This window comes from Melozone crissalis, unplaced genomic scaffold, assembly GCF_028551555.1.
Source record: "Melozone crissalis strain CALT ecotype California unplaced genomic scaffold, PUWL_Pcris_2 ptg000008l_1, whole genome shotgun sequence".
NCBI lineage: Eukaryota > Metazoa > Chordata > Aves > Passeriformes > Passerellidae > Melozone > Melozone crissalis.
Window position 1 is genome coordinate 5254384 of NW_026535786.1, and position 25423 is coordinate 5279806.

General features: G+C 39.6%; 1 protein-coding gene across 3 annotated transcripts in view; it reads left to right on the forward strand.

Annotated features, from left to right (window-relative positions):
* Positions 1-5476: 5476 nt before the first annotated feature.
* Positions 5477-25423, forward strand: part of GRM5 (glutamate metabotropic receptor 5) — a 240008-nt gene continuing 220061 nt past the window's right edge. For 2 of the 3 annotated variants that reach the window (XM_054270033.1, XM_054270035.1), the window contains exons 1-2: positions 6502-7171; positions 14781-15657. In XM_054270033.1, coding sequence (XP_054126008.1) covers positions 14979-15657 — 679 coding nt within the window. In that variant the 5' untranslated portion in view covers positions 6502-7171; positions 14781-14978. Of the gene's footprint in view, positions 5612-6501; positions 7172-14780; positions 15658-25423 lie in introns of those variants that run through there. The other variant, XM_054270034.1, reaches the window with a different exon arrangement.

The following is a 25423-nucleotide window of genomic DNA, read 5'->3' on the forward strand; positions in this document are numbered from 1 at the left end:
GAAAGAAATTCTTGGCTGTGAGGGTGGTGAGACACAGGCACAGGTTGCCCAGGGAAGCTGAGAATGCTCCATCCCTGGAGGTGCTGAAGACCAGGCTAGATGAGCCTTAGTGCAGCCTGGTCTCATGGAAGGTGTCTGTGCCCATGGCAGGGAGGATGGAGTGAGATGATTTTTATTTTTAAGATCCCTCCCAACACCTGCACCACACCTATGATTCTATGAATAAAAAGAACTTGTAAGAATATTTACCTCTGATATAATTCTTTCTCATGGGTGCAAGGGTTGGATCCTGGAATGAGTAGAGTCCTCAGAGGAGAATCCAGTTCAGAGCCAGGAACTTCTCTGCATTGTATTCACACGAATCAATAGCACTGACACAAGTTGGATCCCATTTTGTGCGGGTTTGGGGACTTCACAACACAATGGCCCCATTGCCATTGCCTCCCCTGTGTTCAGCTGAAGATGCCCAACTGGGGTTATCAGGCACGTGTTCAAAACATGAGTTCAAAACTGGTTGAGTTTCACACATTCAATATTCTACTCACTGCAGAGAGAAGATAGTGTATCATACTGCAGCATAATTGGAGGTTTCATTCTGTCAGCCTTCATTAGAAGCACTCCCCCACTCAGATTGGAACTTACTGAGTAGAAATAGGAGCAGCAGCATCAGATTTTGAATGATGTGAGAACGCTAAACCACTTTTTTTCAGCACAGAAAAAAACATCTTTGTAGGGTGTGGAGTTTCCTGAGAACCTTAGTGTTACTGAATTTTACTTTTTTGTTTTTGTTTTGGAGTCAGGTATTTCACTCAATAATAATAGTGAGGCCTGACTATACCCTAAGCTCTCCTTTTAATGTATGCATGCTGATTGCATTTAATTAAGATCCTCACACACCAGTTTTGAGTCTCTTGATGACTGAGCTACAATTCTTTGGTGGAAAATAGTGATTGGAATAGCATAGGATACAATAGCTAGACATAAAATGCACAGATACTTCAAGAAAGTGGAAATAACAAAGGAAGCAAGAAAAAATTAGGTAAATCTAATGCATTTTAATTGATTTTATAAAGTTAAAAATGCTCATAACATTTGAATCAACAGGAAACTTAACTTGAATAATAGGGATAATATCTTTAGTAATAAAGATGAATATAAACAAAACCTTTGCAGTTGAAGTTACTGCCCCTGAATATTCCTACTAATGTGAACCAGAGTTGTAATTCTGCAAAAGTTCCACTTACCCCTTTTGGCAAGCACAGCTACTTTAGACATTAAATTAATTCCCTAGAAAGTGCCAAGAAGGAGCTACAGGGAGGACACATAGAACAATTTTCTAGGATAAATTCAATCATTTGGTTTTCATTTTTTACTCAGATGTCCTGAAAACTGGTTTTGTTCTCTTAAAATAATTTTTTGTGGGTAAATCTGAGGACATCTGTGTGCTACAATCTCTTAGCAACACCTGATGCACTCTGATACTCACATAAATCTCCATAGATAAATTCTTGTTCCACTTTTACACTCTTCTTGCAGCATCCTTCTCAGAGCTCTGTATTCTGTCTTCCTCTCTCATGTCCTGTTTTCCAATGATGAGCATAAGAGTCAGGCCAAACAAAATCTTATAGGAATTTCTTATTTTAGATTCTAAATCTAAATCTAGAATCCTTACTTGGGGCCTGAATGACAGTGAAGGAATTTCAGACCTAGGTTCAGTTTGGAGTTTCTGACTTTTCCCAGCTTTTAAGACCTGGGTTGCTTCCCTGCACATAACTAGAACAGTCTTTAAAGTACTCGGTATTTCACTGTCTCTTTTACACCTATGCACAACCAAGAGTGAAAAAATAGTCAGATTCCTTGATAGCACACTGGTGCTTTCAAGCTATGGATATACCTCTGAGGAATAGATTCACTTTGAAATCTCTGATGAGTAGTGGATGCATCTTAATGTCTCCTTCTTTGTCATCCTAAACAAAATGTTTAAGGTAGATCGCATGAACTGCACCCTGAAAAAGAAAATATTCCTGTATTCACTCTGTAGCGGTTTAAGCTCAGCTGGAAATTAAACACCACACAACTGGTCACTCAACCCCCCTCTTCCCTACACTCAATCTGGTGGAATGGGGAGGAGAGTCAAAATAATACTTGTAGGTGGAGACAAGAACAGTTTAATAATCAAAAGTCGAGTAAAATATGGTAATTGTTGTAAATTATGATAATAATGATAACAATTTGGGAAAAGTCAAGTGATGCACAATTCAGTTGCTCACCATCTGCTGACCAATGTCAGACCCCTATTCCTGACCCCAGATTTGTTCCCCTTCTGGGTAACTCCCCCAGTTTATCTACTGGGCATGACAGTTCTATGGTTTGGAATATCCCTTTGGTCAGTTCATGTCACCTGTCCCAATTATGTTCTCTCCCAGTTTCTTTTATGCAGTGGCAGAGCATGAGACAAGAAAAACTATCCTTGACTTAGGATAAACATGACTTAGCAAAACTTCAAAATATCTCATTCTGAATCCAAAACACAGCAGTGCAACTGCCACTGAGAAGAACTTAACCCTATGGTAGCTGAAACTAGGAGAACTCTCAGGTGAATTTGAAATTTATACATAAATCTCTACAAAAGAATCATATAAAATCAGGCCCTAGCATTCCTCAAGGCTGGAAGAACAACACCAAGTAAGGATAAGGATACTAAAAGTATTATTATACCCTAGCAGGCTAGATTTTCTTTTAATATGTGTTGCACATCATACTTTGCACCTTTTCCTGTTTCCTACATAACAGACTTACCATTAGTATACTTGCTAGGGAGGCAAGAGTAATTTTCTTGATTTTAAGTGTGTCATGAGCTATAAGCATGTTGGATTATTCCATATTATACAAAAAGGAGCAAACACCGCCATGTATATATATATATATATATATATATATATATGTGCATATATAAACATATAATATACATACAATACAAATATATATTATCCATTTTTTCCTTTTTTTTTTCTTTGTTTTAGAGATTACTTTGCAAGAAAGCAGACACTTGGCTTATTTGGTCAATAAAACAGCACCTTCTTGTCCACACTTTGATTGTGCTGCCTGTCTCCCACAAAGTTTATTAATTCTGGAACTGAGAAGAATCCAAATTATTATTCCCTTAGCCTCCTTATTTTCTGTCTTAAAATGTTACTGTGGTTAGGATGTTCTTCAGAGACACTGATTATACCAGAGGCTTACTCATACTCTTTTTGCCCCTGCAATTTTCTGTATGTACAAGTTCCTCAGAGTGCAGAGATACAGCAAATGTACAGCCTTGCCAATGTGTGAGTATTTATAGGTGCTACTGCCACAAAAGTAATGAGTATTACCAATACTGGGCTTGTAAATTGTAGTCATTATGTCTCCTTATTCAGGTACCAGTTTATTTATCTTTTGTTGGTGATGTTGCAAACAGGAAGGGGAAGCTTTCTTTTTGTTAACTTTAAAAATAGTATCAAAATAGGAGGGAAAATTTGGTAGTAGGGGAAACTGAATCTACCATCAGTAGAGAAGACAGCAGCTAATTTTATGGGTTCTGTGAAATAGTTGAGAATGATAGAAAGGGAGGAGGGGAGAAAGGGGAGAAAGAGAGCAAAGGAGAAGGACCTTTTATATGTCTGTATTTATTGGGACCCCGTTTAAAGGGTCAACGAGAGGCATTAGGAATGCAAATGCCATGGCCACCCCCATCCATTCTGCTTGCCTCCTTTAATCTTTGATCCAGCTGCTCCAAACATCTGGCACAATGAACTCTGACTCTGGGCTGTGATTCACGGGGAGTCCTTGGGGATGTGTGTGTAGGAGCTGCTTTGCATCCCCTGTGGCTGCTTCTGCCTAGATCTGTGTGTCCTGCTTGTGTGGGGATGCTCTCCATCTCCTGCCGGGGTCACCCTGCTCCCTGGCAGCCAGCTGGCTGTCTGCTGCCAGCGAGATGTGCCTGCTTTCCAACTCCCTCATCACACACACAGTCCCAGGGGAAGGCAGACAACTGCTGTGACAGCCCAGCAAAGCAATGGCACCGCCCCTCTGCCTCAATTCATCCCACATTGATTCCTTCCACACCCCTGTGCAGAGCAATACCGCTTTGCTTTTGGTCTCACCATTCCTTTCTACAGACACAAGCCTCCCCTCTTACTGTCTGTTTGTGCTTTTCCACAAATATATGTCCCTTCTTCTTCTCTGTCTCCAGGCTTCTGACCTTCTAGCCATTTCACAGCACATGGTTAATGAGAAAGAAGAGAGTCTGAGAGAAGTGTGAAGAATCAGAAAGATGAATGTCTAAGAGAAGTATGGGTCTAGGGAGGAAGAGGAAAGATGCTCCTTGCCTGTCAGCCCACCAGGGCAGTGACAGAAATGGCAACTACTGGGATGTACCCTGTCATGTAATAACCCACCTTGATTCCTTTATGCACCTGCACAGAAGCTCTTGGAACTGTATAGAGGAAAAAAAGGAGTTAGAGTCACACACATTCACAGTGCCCTCTGCTTAAGACCTGGCCTTTCCCAGAGCTTCCGTGACTGAAGGAGCCAGGAGAGCTGGGTAAGGGTGTGAAGCAGGTGCCAGGTGATGGGCTCCCAGCCAGGCCCTGGTTGGGACTGAAGGAGAATGTGAAGGAGAGACCATATTCCACACCTGGTAAGGACATGCGGGATATCTATCCTTCACAATCTGAGATGAAAGAAGCAGTCAAGCTGGTAATCTGGTGGGAGAGAGACAGCAATAAAGGGATCACAGGGAATTAGGGGCACAGATGGAGTCATAGTAAGACTTTTCTTCTGTGTTCTAGCCACTTTATCAAAGTTAACTCAGGGGGGCAGGGGCGTGAGGAGGACATAGTGCAGGTTGGACATGGCAATGCAGTCACACTGGGGGAGCCACATCATGTAGTGGCTGGGATTTGGGTCATTCAGCAGCTGCTTTAAAAAAATAAAAAGAGATAATATTCTAAGCAGCAACTCAAAGAGGGGAGAACCAGCAGGGAGTGTCAAGCTGTGGAGCAGTGGCAGAGAAAGGCTGTTAATTCTTGAAAATGGATGCGTGAGCTAATCCTTCCCTGCAACTACAGCCTGGTAAATGATCAGCAGCCTTTTAAACGCCAGATCAGCTCTTACTTAAATGGCATTTTGCTTTATTATTTATTTATTAATCCATATTACCTTATTTATTTGTTTATTTGCTAAGAACAGCTTTAAATAAAGACATGATCTCTGCCTGGCATTGTGTTGTGATGTTTCCTTGGTGCTCCCTTGTTGTTGCAGTAGGGCTGCAGGGATGTGTTGAGTTTGTCAGGGCTCAGGCTACCTCGGACCTTTCGCACCCACCCACGCCTGGCCACAACCCCGCTCCCTGCGCCCAGAGCCGTCGTGCCCAGCCCGGCGGAGGAACGGAGCGGAGCGGTGCCGTGCGGGATGGCTGGGGGTGAATGGAAGCAGGAGCCGAGTGCGCGGGGCTGAGCCGTGAAACGGGGGAGAGAGGGAGAGGAGAGGATTTGGGGAAATGCAGGGACACCGGAGGAGAAGGTGAAGCTTCGGCTGGCTTCCGAAGGGAAGGGTTAACCGAGGAAAGGTAAACGCGCTCTGCGGGCAGCAGGTAGTCAGCAGGGAGAGTGTTGCTGTGGGATTTGTGGGAGGGCAGGCAAGCGGAAGGACTCGGAGGGTACCGAGCTTGTGGGCAGAATGTAGGCAAATAAAAAGCCTGTCCGTAGGTCTGCAGATACGGTCCAGGGACGCTGGCTGAAGAAGCAGAGGGCTGGCAGGGAACCGCAGAGCCTCTGGGTCCAGAGAGCTCGGGATGCCCGAGGGCAGAAGGCCGGGCAGGAAGGGGTGGCTGCAGGTAACACCTGCCGTGGGGAGGAGCGGGGGCAGCCCGCGGGGACAGGAGCAGGGGACACATCCCGCCCGAGGGGCTGGCAGCTCGCTTTGCCCTTGGCGGGGGCACCGCTCCTCATCTCGCCGTGCCCAGTGCTGTCACCCTGCAGGCGAGGGAAGGGGCGAGGGCTGGAGAGGGCAACCTGTCCTTCCTTCCCTCCTTTTTGCTTGATATTCTCGTCTCTGCGTGTGCATTTTTTTTTGTAGAGGGCTGGTGGCTGCTCTTGCATCCCCTTCTCTCCCTTTGCCAGAGAGCAGCAGGCAGAGCCCAGGCTGGCATGCTGCTTGGTTTCCTGGAGGGATCTGTGCCACTTGGTGGCACTAAAAAGTTGCGCTGAAGCTCGGTGCTCGCCCATACAAAAAGCCCCCTCGCCCCCCAGCCCGGTGCGGCAGCGGAGTGCCCGGGACCCCGGCACCGCGACCTGGACAGACAGCAAACTTCGGGGGGGCAGCTCGCAAAAGGTCGCCGGTACCGCAGGGGTAAACTCTTCCCTGCCACTCCGTTTTAAACCGCTTTTTTTTTTTTTTTTTTTTTTTTTTTTTTTTTTTTTTTTTTTCCCTGCCTTTGGATGATGCTGCTCTGAACTGATTACTGCTTTCTTACTTGCCAGAGCCTAGTGCCGGAGAGAGGTGTCGCTTTGTAGGGGGACCTTACAACCTTCAGAGGATCTGGGGAGATTTCCTCACAGGGCAGAACGCAGGGCTAGCTCACTATAAACATAGAGAGATGGCAAATGTGAGGAAGGGCAGAGGTGTTTAAGCAGGTGGGTCAGGCTGCAGCAAGTATTTAGGAAGACCAAGGCTGTGGTGGTAGAGAGCAAAGACCCATCTGTTGTTTCATCGTTTGTTTGTTTATTCCTCCTCCTCATGCCTTCCCCCTCCCTTAAATCCAGGCACCGTTCACGCCTCTTGCAAATGAGATTTGGGCGATGCTGAGAGAACAGCGTGTTGCATGGCGTGTATGTGCATGCATTCGCGGGGGTAGGGTACTCGGTCCTCAGCAACTGCCTGTGATCAGAAGAAAATAGGATGTGTCCATAGCTGGAGGAGTGACAATGCTAGCCGAGTGGGGCTCACCTGCTGGTGATCTTTGCAGAGGCATTTGAGGATTATTCAGCTCCAGAAGGTCTGTGTGAGGAGTGCTATCTCTGCCGTGGCTGAAAATAGGAGGTGCCTACCCCTACCTGTCTTAATTATTGCCACCAAAAGGACTATTTTGCCATCACTGTGGGAAGAAGCGCTTGCTGCCACTGACAAGGTAATGCTGTGGGTTGGGAGAGGGTCTTTATGTGCCCTGGATTGTGGACAGAAACCTTGTGGATGAAGGAGGGACTCTTCCCCCCCTGCTTCCCTTCTTGCTTTTGCTCGGTGCCCTGGTTGATGGAGGACTAGCACAACTCCTGGGGCACCAGCAAGCCAACTGGTGGGGTACCTCTCTAGGGGCTGCAGGGGCATCACGGGGTCAGGGAGCTGGAGGGCAGCTGGCACTGATCCCTACCGAGGAGCATGATTTGTGTGGGGCTGCAGGGACTGGGGGTACTGTCATACCTGGGCTTGGTGAAGTGTGATATAGTTCCTCTGCTCACAAGTGGGGATTTGTCTTGCTAGGAAGGTGTAATGGAAATGGGGATGTATTTGTTTTCCAGAGACAGCCAGGCTTAGCTCAGCCATAGACTTTTCTGTGTGACCTTGGGACAAATCACTTGGCTCTGCTCAGCGAGTCCCGTCTGTTACTTATTTAATAATCAAAGCTAATCCCCCCACGTGCAAAAATGATTCATTATGGGTTGAAGGGGACAGCGATAGCACTAGCCGAGCATGCAGACAGAGACCTAAGCACCAGTGTGGATGCACACATGCATGTCTGTCTGTGTGCAGAGCCGCTTAGTTGTGGCAGCGCAGGTGGCAATGTTGGGAGTTATTCTCCTTCAGCAGTTTTCTCTAAGACCCAGATCTATGCATTTATTAGTAAAAAAATGCTATCCTGCCCGCCAAATGTGACCACCGTGGCATTTTTTGCCACCGGTTGATTTCTAGGTTGTTTTATTTTCGTCTCCCCCTTCCCCAGACCTGCCTGGTGACCAACGCGGGCGGCGGGCGGTGCTCAGTACCAGGGACAGCGCCCGCTCCTCGCTGCCCGCTGCCCGCCGGCAGCCCAGTCCCGCACCCTGGGGCTCCGTCACATCCGCAGCCCCGCTCACATCCCATCTCTGCCCTGAGAAGCCATTCACGGTGATGGGGAGGAGGTGACTCGGTGCAGGGAGAGCCAAGACGCTTCTTTCTCCTAGTCTTGATGACAAAGTAGGTGATCATCTCAAAAGTGGCAGAGAATCTTAAAAATACACAACTCTAAATCCCGAAAGGGAAAGATGTATAGAGGAGTTTACTGCCAGGCTCTTTAAATTCCCTATGACTCGTTTTTTTTTGATTACCATATTCCTATACATTTCTATGGCATGCTAATCTTTTGCGAATTCTCAAATACTTTGACTACATTTTAATATTTATGTAACACAATCACAGTATTAATCATTCTTTAAAATGTTCACAGAGTATTTTGGGGTCCCTATATGGATTTTGTGTCATTTTATCTTCCTGCATAGTTATGACATTGCTGGCATAGTGGCATCCCACCATAACCACTCTTGTTGCAACTTGCTGGAAAATGTTTTCTGAAGCTGCTATTGCCTTCTCTTGATCACCTCCTCCATCCCACACAGTTTTATTGATTGTTAAAATGTCAAGGATTTTAGATGAAAACACACCTGGTCTATTAGTTCCTGGACCACATGGTATAAGTGGGTTTTGGTAACAGCAGCAATACGTAGTACATTTGGCAAAATTACAGAGATCACTGCAAGTTTCCATGGGAAAATAAGAACCTAAATATTAAAGCCAAAATTGTTTCAGCAACCTGAAAGTGTGTGTAAACACAACATGGGGAAGAATTTACAGGCATTCCTAAGGATCTTGTTGATAATTAAAGCATTCTCTGGTTATTAGCTATGAAGAAATGAAATCAACACTTCAGTCTGTCATTTCCAGTGGACGTTCTGACCAAATGGTGAAAATTCTCCCTTGTTGCTTAGAATTTTCATATTTCTAAGTGGAAGTATGGAAAACTGTTTTGTAGTCTCTCCTTTTGTATAAAGTCAGGGTTTTTTTTTTTTTTTTTTGTTTTTTTTTTTTTTGGTTTTTTTTTTTTTGGGGGGGGGGGTTTCCCCCAAAGATCTTGATCTAATGTCCACTGGAATTTGCAGAACTGATAATATAATGAAAAATGTTGGCTTGGTGTTGGGTTTTTTGTTTGTTTTGTTTTGTTTGTGCACAGAAAAAGAGAAACCACAGCAGGAATCTCAGAACAGGGTGCTCATATTTCAATATTTTCAAATAAATACCATTTGAGTGCGTCAAGTTTTGTGTGACCAAAGTGCATTACCTCTGAGGAATGGGTAGGGGGGACGTCCTTCTGCAAAATGAGCCTCTCCAGAACATTGGGAGATAGATTACCAGAATAGTTTGGATGCAATGCTTGGAGTTTGAAATGCCATAGCAAAACTCAGCAAAGCTTTGCGTCCTCGGTGTACTTTCTCCTAATATTGGTCCAAATCAAGAAGAGCTGAGAGATTGCTCTCTTTATGTAACTGTTTCTAAGGCTGTTCCATATTTTGCTACTGGAAGATTTTTACTGTGAGAGAAGTGACATGACTGACTCTGAACAAGAAATTCAGTTGCTGCTTGCTATGGTTTTGTCTTCTCTGATGGCAAAACATAGGTTGATTCCTTGGGATATACTGATTTGATCCATATCAACATGTATTATCTAATTTGTGATGGATTTATATTAATTGTGGTAGGTATAGTAAATGAATGCCTGGAAAGCATTTGATCAGCTGGTACAATGGCTTAAAGTTATACAAACATAACATATAAGTAAATTTTGTCACTACAAGTGAATGGATTTTAAGAACATTAGTTTTTGTGATTTTTCTGATCCTAAAAATCCTTTAAGGAGAACCTTAAACTTTAGATAAGTCTTTACAGACATTTGACCAATAATATTCTTCTTCTGAGAAGCACAGAACATATTCCTAAGTGCTTTCCTGGACCGGGCCATGAGTTCTATTACAACACTATTTTTTAATTAAGTTATCTGATGTTTTATTTTTATTATTTAAATCTGCCTGAAGATTCAGAAACAGTGAACAAGCCTGCTGTAAACTTATGGAAGTATAACAAATAAGAAACCCACAGGAAAGCGTTGTTGCTTCTCCCTTTTAAATTTTTTTGCCCCCTATGGTACAGATGAGAATAAATAAGAGAATTTCCCCGGGCCGGGTGGATGTTTTGCCTGTGTGGGGCCGTGGTGCCAAGATTGCAGAGCGCAGGTGCCTCGCTGGGGGCTCGCTAGTGGGCGCTGCTATAATAATGTAAGCCCTGGAGGAAAGGGGGTCACCCTGCAGCTTTGAGCACACTCACACCTGCGGGAGCAGAAGCCCTTAACAGCAGCCAGATGCATCCCTTGCATAAAGTCTCAGACACAAATACAGTGGAAAATCAGCTCTTTGTGAACCGCTGCTCACAGTCTGTTTTTTGATCAAGTTGTTTAATAATGCCCTTAGATATTAGAGAGATTTTTGTTTCTTTTGGTCTCTACAGACTGCAAGTACTGATGGACATGCATTTGAGATTGGTGTAATGTTGAAAGATTTATATATTTTTAATAACAAAAGATTAGTGTGATGTTTCATGGAATATTACAGATGCTCATTTTCTACTCGGTTAAACCTCAACATGAAGTAGCTGGAACTCTGCCCTAAGGGAACAGCTGAGAATTTCTTCTGACAGAGTCTGGCATGAAGTTTGGATTGCCAGGGAGAACAGAGGTCACAGGAACATGTTGAGTGCTTCATCAGATCTGTGTCTTCAGTCATCTGGGTAGTATGTAAACTTTTGTCTGAGGTGAGACAGAACGAAGGATTGATAGGCAGTGTTACTTCTTCTGCAATTGCTCCGAGCCACAGGTTAGTGGAGCAAAAGACTGAGACCAAAGTGTCCTCTATTGTTAAAGCATGTGACTTCAGGATAAGTTTATAGTTAAATCCATAACAGAAATAAGCAAGAAACATTGACACGCCAGAAATTAAGTACTTGATTCCATTTCGCTTATGGTTCCGTCAATTTGGGATAAGTACATTGATGATGAAGAAATTGAACAGTGTGAAAAATAAATGTGATCATAAGTGCTGTGAATGTTGTCCATCAATGAAAACAAAACAGATAAATTGTTAAATGGGAAGCAATTCCCATTACTTTGTGCATGCACTCAGGAGTTCACTGTCTTTGAAACTGCTGATATGTCTGTTCTCAATCTGAGGGCTATGGCATGTCAAATTCCCTTTAGGATTATCTCTAACAAATTAAACAAGAGTTATATTTAAGCTTATGAAATTTTACTTAATTTTATTTTAGTACTCATCCTGGTTGCAATAATAAGCTGCCTGTAGTAAGAGAGAATTGTAATCAAAACATGAAGGGACTTGTATGTGATTCTTTTGGGAGAGAAGCACAGTGAAATTGTATATTTGAATAGTTCCCTTGGCCATCTTCTCTTCAGGAAGACTTTCTCCAGGAAATATTATTAGTGTGCTTAGTCTACCAGCTCTCTGCTCAACCATTTTGCCTGAAATAGGACTTGTTACCTGATTATTCTCAGGATATCTTCTCATGCATGGCCAGCTGTGCCCATTGGAAGGACGACAGGCAATAAACACAAATTGAAACACTGGAAATTCTGTTTAAATATATATAAAAATAATCTTTTTTACTGTGACTGTGGTCAAACAGGTTGCCCAAAAATGTTTCTGTCTCTCCATACCCTCAGAGATATGGACATGAAGCTAAGAAATGTGTATTAATTGAACTTACAGTAAGCAGAGGGAATGGACCACATAACTTCCTGAACTGGTTGAGGCTTTCCACTCAACCATTCTGTTCTTAAGTTTATGAGTGCAAGACCAGAGAACAAGATCTCTATTATGCAACACAAATACACTGAGATATTTGTCAATATAAATTCCAAGTTGTTTCATTACATTGTGAAAATATTGACTTCAGGTGCTTTGGATGTGAATCCTAAGCCCAATGCTATAAAACAGAAGGAGTGTTCTCAGTGTAATTAGGAAAGTTTTAAGTCCCAAGTAAATTGACCTTAGCTTTAATCTAATGAAGACAGTTCATTAATTGTGGAGCAGCCACAGCCTGCATCTGGCCCCTTCTTTCCCCTTGGATGCCATGGAGGGGAAAGGTTTTATTGTTTTCAGAAATAGGAATCCCCCAGCTATGACATATTCTAATATTGTGGAACCAGAAACATGAAGGAGCCCTTCAGCTTTGTCTCACTCTTTACCCTGTAATTTTGTACTGATAGACACAACTATAAGCAGAGAAGAGCAAACAGCTGTTCTTTGGAGGGAAGAAGATAAAAATGGCCTTCCTTCCCTCTCTTTCTCATATATCCTGTATGGAAATTTTTAATCCATAAACACAAGACCAAAAAATTTGGTGAATATGAGTAGCAGAATTAAAATGGTGCATTAGATTTTTTTGTACCACAAGCTCACCCCAAGCCCCTGAACTCTCTCTGTTTGCACATCTGCAGATTCAAAGGCAGATGGGTTATAAAAAGACATCTAATTGTATATCCAGTTACAGTCTGCAGCAGAGCTGGCACTTGTCTATATATACTTGTGTTCTGGATACGTAGCCTTAATTTGAGAAGTTCAGAAAAATAAGTATCCATGGTGTTAAGTAACAGAGTACTACTTCTGTTCAAATGTTGGTAAGTTTATAAATAATTTTAAAAATTTTGAAGTCATAACACATTCAATTAATTAAAGGTATAGGAATTTAAGAGCTCTGATCTTGTACAAGGATATCCCCTGTAGTTCATCCTTTTGACTGTTTCAAATTATATGGTACCAACTTCAGAGTGATGGAATAAATAATTGCAAGACATAAGCAATAATGATAGTCTTTAATTAGGGACTAATTAACCTGAACTGAATTGCTGTTATTCCTTAGTGGCTAAGGGTTGTGCAGTAGTGCAAAGGTAGTGCAGTATTGATAACCCAACTCTTCACAGAATAAAAAAAACCAAACCTTCTTGAAGGGTTTTACAGTTGCCTGAAACTTATTTTATTATTGTCACTTTATGTTTCTAAAATTAATATTACATGAACTTATTAATATTCCAATTAACATTTAAATATTGTATTAATTGTTTCCTCTTTCTAAGGATTTTTGTTTTATTTGGGAATACTCACTAAAGCTCACTCACTCCTCTGTGAAAATAATCTATAATTTATACATCTTGGTAAAATAAAAGAGAAAGCCTAGCATCAAGCAGAAGAATATTTTTATCTTTGTGTGTCTCATCTTCAGAATCAGGAAGAGTTTCACTGTATCACTATACTGACTGAACTAGCTATGGGGAGTAAATTCAAGATTAAAATCCTGTGAGATTTTCAACTCGAAGAAACAGAGGTAGATTTTCAATTGCGATGGTTTCTCTTACTTTACAATATGTAGGACCTGTAGAGTCGTTAATGGATTAGAAGTGATTAGTGGCGTCTGAAATGTATAAAATTATTGGTGGTGTCTGAAATGTATAAAATTGGAAATATTTTATATTGCATCAAAATATTTATGTCAATAAAACTGAGACTGCGGTCTTCCCCAGAATTTTGCTGTTGTTTTGTTAAAAATTAAATTTGGCATATTGGTTCCCTATGTAGCTCAGCATCTTAGATATAAAAGTGCACTTACCTTTCTGTACTACCAATGTATTCACTGGCAGGTGAGATGGTATTTATGTGCTCAGGGATCAAGACCAGGCAAACAACTGTTTAAGCCTATATTTAAAACTCGAAACCTTCTGCTGTAAAATCACTGCCAGGTGCAGAGCATTCTCAAATATATTTTCTGGTTCCACAGATTAACCACAGCCCAAGATGGGAAGTGTTTGCTGATTTATTTATTTATTTATCCTTCAGCAACAGTGAAGATGAGTGCAGATTGCATTTCAGTCTATAGGTAAATGTAGCTTCTTGATACCAGTGGAGTCTGTAGGGTTATGTACAGTATAAGGATTTTTCAAATTGCTTTTTGATGATTTTTGAAGTAAGGATGTAAAAAGGTAAAAATAATTTCATTGCTTTGCTGGTTTAGAATTATTGTTTCTTTGCTTAAAACAAATATAAATGTTAATAATAAAAACAGTTTTCTTAATCTTGCTTAAAAGCCAACTTATTTCACGTTGTATTTTGAAAACTAAAAACAGATTTATACATTCTGCATTCCTTAGAATAACAGCTTTGTGTGTCAACAGCAATTTCCTAGTGCTGGAATGGATAATAGAGTGCAGTCCAGGGTACATTAGTGTGACATATGTATATTAGAGATATAGAAAATGTCTGAAATTAAAGGGAGTTGTTTTCTAAGACATGTGTTAGAAATGGCAACACAACTTTCTTCTGTAGAACTAAATACTTGCCAGTCTTTTGTTCATTTGAAAACATTTCCCCAAAGAATTTTTAAATGCGATTGTCAAAAAGAAAGAAGTTGATTTAAACCGGCAGAAGTACAAGCCCAAGATTGTAAAACACTCAAGTGAGATAAAGTTTTCCAGCTTGAAAACAATGAAAGGAAGCATATGCAGTAGACAATGTATTACAGGCATTGATCACTGTAGAAATAGGTGCAATTTTAGAAAAGATTGTAAGATTTTGTATCTTAATTTATATGATATATTTTGCTGATTTTATAAATAATTTTAAACATCTTTCTTTGTTTATTAATTTTTGAAGGGTATGAGGATTATGACCTCATGTGCAGCTCTGCATAGCTGTCCACTTGGAGATGATGGTGACTCCTTAGAGAACAGATGCCAACTCCTGGTTAACAATCAGTACAGTGCTCCTCTCCAGAAGATTTGATAACTGCTTTTCACCAGCTCTCCAACTTTTTTCCATCATGTTGTCTCTACCAGCCTAAAATTTCCTAAAATGGTCCTTTTGCTGTTCCTTGCAATCCTGCTATTGAAGGAAGATGTCTGCGGGAACTTTGGGCTTTTGGTTTCAGCACAGGCAAATGAGAGAAGAGTGGTTGCACACATGCCTGGTGATATTATCATTGGAGCTCTATTCTCTGTCCATCACCAACCAACTGTTGACAAAGTTCATGAGAGGAAATGTGGAGAGGTAAGAGAGCAGTATGGTATTCAGAGAGTGGAGGCAATGCTACATACCCTTGACAGAATTAATTTGGACCCCACACTGTTGCCAAATATAACACTAGGATGTGAAATAAGGGACTCCTGCTGGCATTCTGCTGTGGCTCTGGAGCAGAGCATTGAGTTTATAAGGGACTCTCTCATATCTTCGGAAGAAGAGGAAGGGATGGTGCGATGTGTGGATGGATCATCATCGTCTTTCCGCTCCAAGAAACCCATTGTTGGTGTCATCGGGCCTGGCTCCAGCTCAGTTGCTATCCAGGTCCAGAACTTGCTGCAGCTTTTCAATATACCTCAGATTGCTTATTCTGCCACAAGCATGGACCTAAGTGACAAAACTCTGTTCAAGTATTTTATGAGAGTGGTGCCCTCTGATGCACAGCAAGCAAAGGCCATGGTGGACATTGTCAAACGCTATAACTGGACCTACGTTTCTGCTGTACACACCGAAGGTAAGAGGTAGCTTTTTACCACATAAAAATGCCTTTGAAATACTCTGATGTGGTCTAATTGATGGGTGATGATAGTTTGATGTTGTTGGATTTTTGCCAGCCAGCTCTCAACAGTATAGACTTTTACTTTACTTAATAATAACTTTATACTCTCTCTGGGTCTGAAATAGCATCATGTTGTTAACGGCTGAAACACATGGGATAGTGTGTGCTCTAGGGCCACTCATTGGTAAAAGTGCTTGATCTGAACTCTCCAAATTTAATTTAATTTAGATCACATTTATTTATTTTTTTTATCTGCTAATATGTAGAATACTAATTATAACTATTTTAGAATCAATGGATAGAGAGAAAGCAACTGGTCTTAGTGCAGATGAGAGCTAAATTATCATTTGAAACTGTAGCTGAGTCAGAATGTGTTCCTGCTTAATGTCTGAGCCAGAGTGGCACAGGTACTTAAAAACCTGCAATTCTGACTAATATTTGAATGCAAGTACTCCGTGGAGTATTGCACCACTTCTTCCTCTGCCTATGGGCATTGGTTTTGGGACAGAACAAGGGAAGTTTCCTTGAATTCCCTCACACATTTATGAGCCATCAGATGTCCAGAAAATCAGAATTGTCTGTTAAATTGCTTTCCTCTTTTTACTTATGTGAAATAGAGCTTAAGCCTTTTACCCAGCATTCAGAAGAGTATGTGATTAAAAGGAAATGCTATGGAAAAGTGCACTTGATTTCATTATTCCTTGTACTGATAGAATTGAGTTCATCTTGCTAGAAGTCACTAGAATTTGATACTGTCTTAAGAGCAAGTTTCATCTGGCCTTGCCTAATGACACCATCATTTAAGTTTTATGGAATTAAGTTCTGTGATGAGTTTTAAGACCTCACTACATTGCCTTTGTTCAAATAGACAGATGCTGAATGGCAGGCTCAGAATACAAACTGAGAATGAAAAATGTTAAGAGATTGAGTAGTGGTGGTGACGTTGCTGAACAGTGGCAGATGCTGCTGGCTTTATTATAACCAATAGAGCGCAGATTGTCCTTCCCACACACTGAGAATGTTTCTCTGGCAGGCTTTATACCATTCAGAGCCCCTTCTGAGGAGATGCTGGTCCAACGGTATAATGTCGAGATGTCTTTCCTCCTACAGATATGCAGAGAACTTATTCTGCAGTATTAAAAAAAAAAAAGTTTGAATTTGCATGTGGATTGTTGCAACCATGTTTTCATCATGATAGTGAGAGCTGGAAAATAGCTGAACTTTTTTTTGTATGGGGATGCATGAATACAGTAACAGTTTAATCTAAAACTTCAGTGTTCAAAACAGTGTATAAGTCACTCTACGTGACATCATGTAGTGAGGGTATTCTGTACCAGCTGATGCCTTTGGCATGGTTAGGTGTGCAGCCTACCCTTCACAAACATGTATGAATAACATCATGGTCAAAAATAATGCTACTAACAATAGCATAAGATTTTATATTCCGAATACTTTTGATGACTCATCTAGTTTTTATAATGAACAACTTTGACACTTCTCCTTATTGAGATGGGATGGTTTTATATTCAGTGTGGGAATAGTCATGCTTATGTACAAATCTGATTCTTCACAGTGAAAATACGTACTTTTTCCACTTTCTGAGGACACTCTTTGGAGCAGATGGTAGCATATGGCATGTTAATCTTACAGCAGAGGAACTTTGTACTCCGCCCTGGAAAGAAGAGAATAGGGACACAAGGGCTGGAGTGGGACATAGATGCTGTGGGCAAGATGAGAAGCAAATGAGAGAAGACCTGAATGTGAAAAAGGAGAAAAACAAAATTATATATGTAGCACAACATGTGCCTGCTTCTGCCATTATTAAAGTGGATATGCTAGGTGGAGCATTGTTAAAACCTGACCCCTCATTCATAGCATATTTACAGCAATATAATTTTGGACTTCAGTGAAAGAACATTAAACTTGGGTGAATCTTATGATCCTATCATCTAGTTGCACAATCTGATAAGGATGATGAATAGACTCTGCAGGTAAATGGAGATGAATAGACTCTCCAGGTAAAACATCAAAAGTTTTATTACAATAAAACCGATGGTATTTATGATAGAATAAAAAAAATACTAGCTGATCAAGATACTTCTTTGAAATGTGGCAATGTATGATCTTCAGGGTACTTTCTAAGGACTGTGGCACATGTTATCCCTTGTATTATTTTTAAACTACCTTTAAAAACCCCTACACATTAATGATAAAGAAAAGGAATTGAGTAAATAAGCAAAAGAGAGATTATTTATTTATTTATGTTGTAATTATTTTTCATTTTACTGTGGCATCTTGTAACTTATAACATTCTAAATATGCCACTCAACTCAGTGTCCTACATTCACAGGTATTATTTCAAACAGAAAAAAAATTTTGAATCCTTCTCCTTGAGATTTTTACTGATATAGGATCCCAGAAGATCCCATAGAAGGTAGTCCTGCTTTTCACACATAGAAGGTAGTTCTGACCAGCTACATTCATTATCTTTAACTAATTTTCATTCATTAATTTTCTTATTAACCAGATTCTTCTGATCTTTATGATCATTCTGATCAATATGATCTTTGGCTTCTGTGAATGATTTCCATGGAGAGGGTGGATCCTCTTCTCCAAAGCTGGATGGAGAACAAGAAAGAGACATGAAAAACCTATTAGTTTCATTCCTTTGGTAGTCTCATCAGCAAATAAATTTATAGGTCTCTTTTGAGTCTATTGTAAGAAAAGCCTGGCATACATCAACAATTACATAATAAAAAGCTTTGTGTTTGAATCTTTCCTTATGAACTTACTAATTATCTTTGTCTACAATGGATTACTGTTTTGGAAGGTTGATCTGAAATTGTGTTGTTAAATCCTTACTTAAGACTTACAGATTTAAAATACACAAAAAAAGTTAATTCCTGTAAACTTAACTCCTTTTACATTTAGCATTAAAATTTAAACTAGGTGATGTCTCCACATTTACAAGCAACCTCTAAAAGTAAATTTTTTTCCTAAAAATGGGAAGGCAGGAAGGACAGCTGTCAGCATAGCTCCTGTAATTTTGAGAAGGAAGGTTCTTCAATCCCTTCAATAGAAAATGTGAGCAAACAAATGAATGACATTTCTCATTAGAAAAAAAGTCATATTTCTATAGTGTATTTTACATAGACCAATCAGATATCTTTGCAAGTCTTAGTCTTGGGTTGTAACTCTGTCTTTCTTGGCTCTGTCAGGAATCATTATCATCACCTTCCCCCTCTCTCCAACTCTTCCTTACATTATCACTTGTGGCACTCTACTCTGAACCAACCTGGCTTTAAAATAAAATTTTTCAGGCACAATGAGGGCTGTTTTCCAAAAAGCCATATCAATTCTGAGGTTCAATCCATGCTGTGGCCCCATGAGCAGACAAGTTAGCTGTGCATGGCAGGGAACTAGGAATAAGCAGGAATGAGGGAAACTGGCATATGAAACTCTTTGTACTAAGGACCTATCACTCAAACCCTGAAGCAATTGTCTCAAAATTTGTGGGTTACTACAACAGGCATGCAAGGGTGTGCTGGAGTTCCTACTGATCCAACTCTTTCAGCTGATGTTACAGATCTTTTTTTCCACTACTGTGGTAGGAGCATAGGTTAAACAAATTTTCCTTAAAATTAAACCAACATTCACTTCTTAAACCCACTTCACAGACAGACAGCAAGTCAACAATGCAACCAAGAACTGTGTCTGTGCTTCTGTGTGAGGAAAAGTAGTACAGCAGAGAGAAGACCCCTAATTTAGTCTCGCAATCTTGCAAGAATGTTTGAGATCCTTTTTTGTTGCCCACCTCTGTGGAAAGTAATGCTCACAGGAAAGTGTAGAGAGGGAAATTTGCATGTGTGTTTTTGGGTGGTGATGGTTGGCAGGCGGGCTGTGCAGCTCATGGACCGTGGGGATTTTTCTCAGCCTTTTCTTGCTTAACCACTTGACACCACAGTTAATCGAAAATGGTGGGAGAAATCTGGAAGAGGCTGACTGGCTTCCAAAAGAGACAGAGTTGCCTGTTTACCTCATTTCCCATATGAAAGCATTCCCTGGTCTTTTTGAAAGATCAAAGAAAAATATGTGCAATTTTCTCTTCTCCAGTCACTGAAGTTTGAAAGCCTCATTCTGAAAGCCAGTTTGAACTCAGTACCCTCCTGTTAAGCAGACTGACATTTGGATCAGGCCTTCCTAGTCAGAGACAAGATAAATCCCTGAGAATCTCTGCTTAAAATTTGCCTGGAGTCAAATGAATTAATAACTAGAAAGGCAATTTTCATTGCCATTAGAAACCATTTATTTTGCTGCACTGAATGGGGTGAAGAGGTGATGTATGCTGGAAAAATAGAACTGTACAGGGGTACAATTGAAACACAATAAGCCAAATATATTGGGAGTGGCAAGGGAGGCATTTATTCTGCTTATGTAAAAGGTGTAATTTGCTTTTGAAGGCAGTCTTAAGAAATAAGACAGTTTGTTGACATTTTCTTCAGGCAGCTCTGCAAATAAACATTGAATAAAACTCATCCTCAAAGTACTCTGTGTTGAACTTCACTTTCCTCCATTTAAATTAATCATAAGTGCATATAAAGAGCATTTTCTTGGGATGTAATCTGGCAAGCATAATGACAGCAGGCTGCTTTTTGCCTACACATAAAGGTTATTTCACACAGTTCCTTTCATTTTTAGTCAAATGTGTCTGGTTAAAAGACTTTTTTTGCCCCCATCCTTTGCTCCCAAATAAAAAGCTAAATCAAAATTAGTCATAGTCTGTGAGAAAAAGATGAAGAAATGAATGAAAGAACTGCAACAAGTTGATGTTAAACCATTTGCCTGGAACAAACTGTACTTGTATGAAGTCTTTAGACTCTAGATTTGTAACCTTTAGAGACAATAATTGTATCATGGTCAAAAATATTATTTGCTTTTCACAAAGTAATACAATTGAAATTTAGGTTAATTTTAGTTGAAGGAGAAGTGAAATTTTTTCATGCTTTATATGCAGAAAAAAGAATGTCTGTGCTAGTCCATGAAAATATTTTTATTTGCAGACAAAATCTATTTCCAAAAATCCATTTCTGATAATTGCAGAATTTCCTGTCTAAAGACTGGAGAGTATTCTATTCCAGCAACATTTAATTTTTGCTATTGGCTAAAAATAATTATGCATTTGGAGTTTTCTGAAATTATTTTTAAACTGTTTCAAATCTAAATTTTGAGATCAGAATTATCACAATTTGATATTATCATAATCATATTAATCTTCTATCAAAACTGAAAAATATCTCTCATCTGAAAGAAAATATGGGGAAAAATACTCAGTTCAAGTTCCAGTCCTATCCTGTTGCTTGCCCATTTTTATTGAATATTGACATCTGTAAGAGGTAGCTGTTTCCTTGCCTAATTTCAAATATTGATCACAGTATCCCAATTGTGAAAAGTGAGCAAATGCTCTCTGCCAGCTGGGAATACTGAGACAGAAGTGTGAAGAAGCATTGAGTTAATGTTTGTCTTGCTCTGCAGTGAGTGACTGCCCAGACAACATTTTAACACTGCTCAGGCCAGACACACCTGCTGTGAAGGATCTTGGCTTACAGAAAAATATAAAGTGAGGGGTATACTCTGCCTTCTGTGAGTGTAATGGGGATGAAAATTATTAGGGAAAATACCACGAGACTGCAAAAGGAATATGAGCAAGGAGGTGTGCTATTCTCAATCTTAAAAAGAAAATTAATTTTTAAATGACTGGCAGAAGGTGGACTTAGCTAAGAGCAGGTCATTCAGGTTGTCAAAATGTTGCTTTGCATCTTTTGTTTAGGGACTAAGTGTTTGAATGCCACTTTTCCAGCCACTTAGACTCTATAACCACTCAGTGAAAGTTTCAGTGTTATGAAACTTGCCTACACTGAGAGGAAAACAATGGGAGTCCATCAACCTCCAGCTTCATCTTCCCTTTTTTCACTGCTCAAGGCCTGGAAATAGCCCAGTTACTGTCCCCATGCCCAGGCTGCACCTCCTCAATCAGAGAAGGATCTATAAAATTGATGAGATTCAGAGATCTGTCAGAAAACAAAGTTTCACCACACAGTGCTTACTGGGTCAGAGCAGTTTTATCAAAGATGGTTCTTCTAATCTGTGTTATCAGATGCCTAAGGGTAGTGGCAGTGATTCCTTTTCTGCATCCCTCATTGATATTTTGTCTTTGAGATAAAAAGTACATGCTATAGACCTGTTTGGAAAGCAGATATTCCATGCAATTAAAAAAAATATATTTCCTGAAATAATTTTTGTCCCAAGTCGTAATTCAAAGCTAAAATAGCAACATGTTTTTGGTGAATAAAAGCTCTGAAAAAATTAGAATTTGGCTAAAATAACTGTTTGATGCGTTTATATTAAGAGTTGATAAAAGATAACTTGATAAATCAAATGAGATCTTTGTTCTAAACTGTGTTCACTTTTAATTGCTTTTCACAGATATTAGTCTTCCTTAACAGTTTTGGCAAAAAGTGTTTTATTCAAGAAAGAGCTGGAAGTTTGCCTTATATCCCATTTTATTTAGCATGTCTTGTATTACCAATGTGGTACACAACTTAAATATTTTTGGATATATTGAAATGTATCCAAAATTAATCCAATAGTTAAGGAGAAGATGATAAAAAATGTCACATTATTCACTATTTGAAAACATTTGTGGTACTTCAGAATCTGTATTCCTTATTCTTTTCAACTGTATATTTTTCTTTTTTCATGTATGTTACCTAGTGTCAGGAAATTTAAATCATTAAATTGTTAAGTAATTTTTCATAGATTTTAAGGTCAAAACTAAATTTTGATATATAAATAAACCCCAAACCACCAAACCCAAAAACTCCCAAAGCATTGTTTCATATTAGTTGAAATAGATTCTTGAGAACAGAGATTAAATTATTAAGAATTGAGGGGTGATCAGAACACTCAGGAGTGATCAGAAATAGATTATTGAGAATTCAGGGGTGATCAGAACACTCTTGAGATGGTAGCCAGGAACAAGGGGAGAATAGAGAAAAAAAGGCATCCAACACCATTAGAATGACTAGGATTAGAACACACTTTTCAGAGTGCTAGTTTTAGACCACAGGTAGGAAAAGACTTAGCAAGAAACTAGGATTTAATTTCCTACAGAAACAAGGAAAAAAGAGGATGTTCTGCACTTGTCAGTATCTTCATGCATCAAAACCTTATTCTAGGGAGCTTAATAGTGCAGGAATAAAACTAGTGAAGCTTCAAAATGTGAAAATTTCTGTGCATTTAACGAGCCGAATAGATATTTACATTGTCCATACATGAAGAACATTTCCTGTGCCTATAAAAGCTAATTTGTGATTTCTTCAAAAGCTAATAAAGGGCAAAGGGCTTTTGCTGGATCTTTTAAACTTTTCCGCCTTTCCTAAGGCAGTTCTGACTAGCCAATCCTTGAATCATGCAGGAGACAGTGATCTTGGAGGGGAGCCAAAAATTATAGATTTACTTTAATTTAGTTTGAAAGCCACTGGAGAGAGAATAATGTTGCATCCATCTTACTAAAATCTGATTGCAGGCTCATGATGCAGAGGCAGCCCAAGCTGTAATGCATGGTGTTTATATCATTATATTGTATGTGTATACATTAAAGGGGTGATTGGGAAGGTTATTAACAGAACAGTTGCCATCTACCTTGGCAAATGAATTTGCAGACAATATTCCTCATAAATCACTGCCTTGTTTTTAAATGAACATAATGTAACTCATAATTCTGAATATACTGACTGGGAAAGAATGTATATAAGATTTCCTTTAGCTGAGGGGTTTGATTTTTCTTTCTGGAAGCCTGACAACATTTATGGCTGGCCAGATACATGGCCCAGGTGATATATGTGAAAGCCTCCATATAAAATCAATTACATTGCCAAAGGGCAAGCAAACAATGTATGGGGAATGGTTTTTCTCAAAGTGCAATATAAAATTGAAGAATTGCAAAGATAATATCTGGGGAGGATGGTAAACCATCACACTGAATGAGTCCCATGGCCAAAATACAACCTAACTGTTGAGAACAGTGGAAGCATGAGGAAAATTCCTCCGCAGACTGTTCCTCAGTCTGTTGTGATCTAGTCAGATGCCTCCTATTTGTCTTTAGCTAGGATTACATGGGGTTTTTTTGTATCTTTTCTTTTTGAGATAGATTTCTTCTTACTTTCTAGTTGACATTACAGAGGGTAGGAGGAAGAATAAAGGAAGTACTGCCAAAAGAAAGGTGCAAAATAGTAGTGAGGGGACTGTGATAAGGATCTAGGAAATTTCAATGAAGATAGCTACAGCAGAAAATTCAGTTGTCCAAGACTGAGATTCTGGAGTGCATAAGGCGAAGATATATAAACTATGGTTGATCACACATGGCTGAATCACAGAACATATTCACCCCTCCCTGGTTTGAATTTCTAGAAATCTGTTCTCCATATCTAATTTATGCTGTGTAGGATAGGTAATGAAATGACAGCTAGTTATTAGTAGTTATCACTTAGGCTAAAACATATTGTTTATGAAAATACACGCAGAGTATCTTCACCTAAGGGCCTCATGTAGAGACAGAGTTGATTTCACTATCAGGTAGTCTGTTCAGACTGTGAATTACTCACCCTTCAAATGAAATACCCAGCTGTTTTCTCCACCTATAGCCCTTCATTATGATAAGTTCTTCTCAGGAAAACCTTGTCTTCCCAGGCATTATTCTAATATTTATTTTGGTGAAACCAAAGAGCTCTAGCTCTCCTGTCACTTCTGTAAATTGGCTTTTCCAGATGCTGAGTTTTTCTTATAGTCCTTGTATAAAACTTTCCAATTTTGTCAAATTCATTTTTAAGAACATATACCCTTTCTCTCAGGGAAATTGGTATTCTGTTTTCTTCACCTTGAAGCCAGGCAGGACTTCAGCATACAGAGTGATATTTCTTACCTTATTAGCAAACCAATATAGTGATGGCCTGTAAAAATATACTATATACTGTTGATTTTTCCCTTTACAGTTATCTTCCTCTCTCTTGTCATAGCTTCTGCTTATCTGACTTACTATCTCACCATTCTCAAGGTTCAGTGGGTTTTTTTAAACCCACTCTTTCTTTTCTGATTGCATAAATTCTTTACTTTTACCCCGGGTTAGATTTGATTTTTTTGCTCTTATCCCTCACTGGTCAAAATCAGATTACTTATCAACTTATCAAGTTTCATAAATATGATTGGATGCACTGATTTGGAAATTTTGTAAAACGTTTTGTTCATGTGACCCTGACTATCAATCAATGCATACTGACCCCTGGATAAAATAAAGGCCATCAAAATTACACATTATTTTTAAAGTTATTTCACCTAGAGAATCCAGACTTAGTCCAAATGAATTCTAAAGTCCAGGTTTAAACTCCATATTCTCCTTTTAAAATATATGATTCTAAGTAGACATATTTTTCAACAAGTCTACATTCTTAAAGCTTAATGTATTACAGTGGTTAAATTTGCAGATTTGGCATTTAGTGAAAAACAGGACATTTTCTCACATGCAAGCAAAGCATTGAAGGTGAAAGATAAACTGAAAATATTCCTCTATTTTACCTTCAACAGGCTTCATACCCAGCTTCAGTCTCAATTACGTTAGGATTGGATTCTTGAACACAGTATGTGTTGCACTTGAAGAATTCAACAC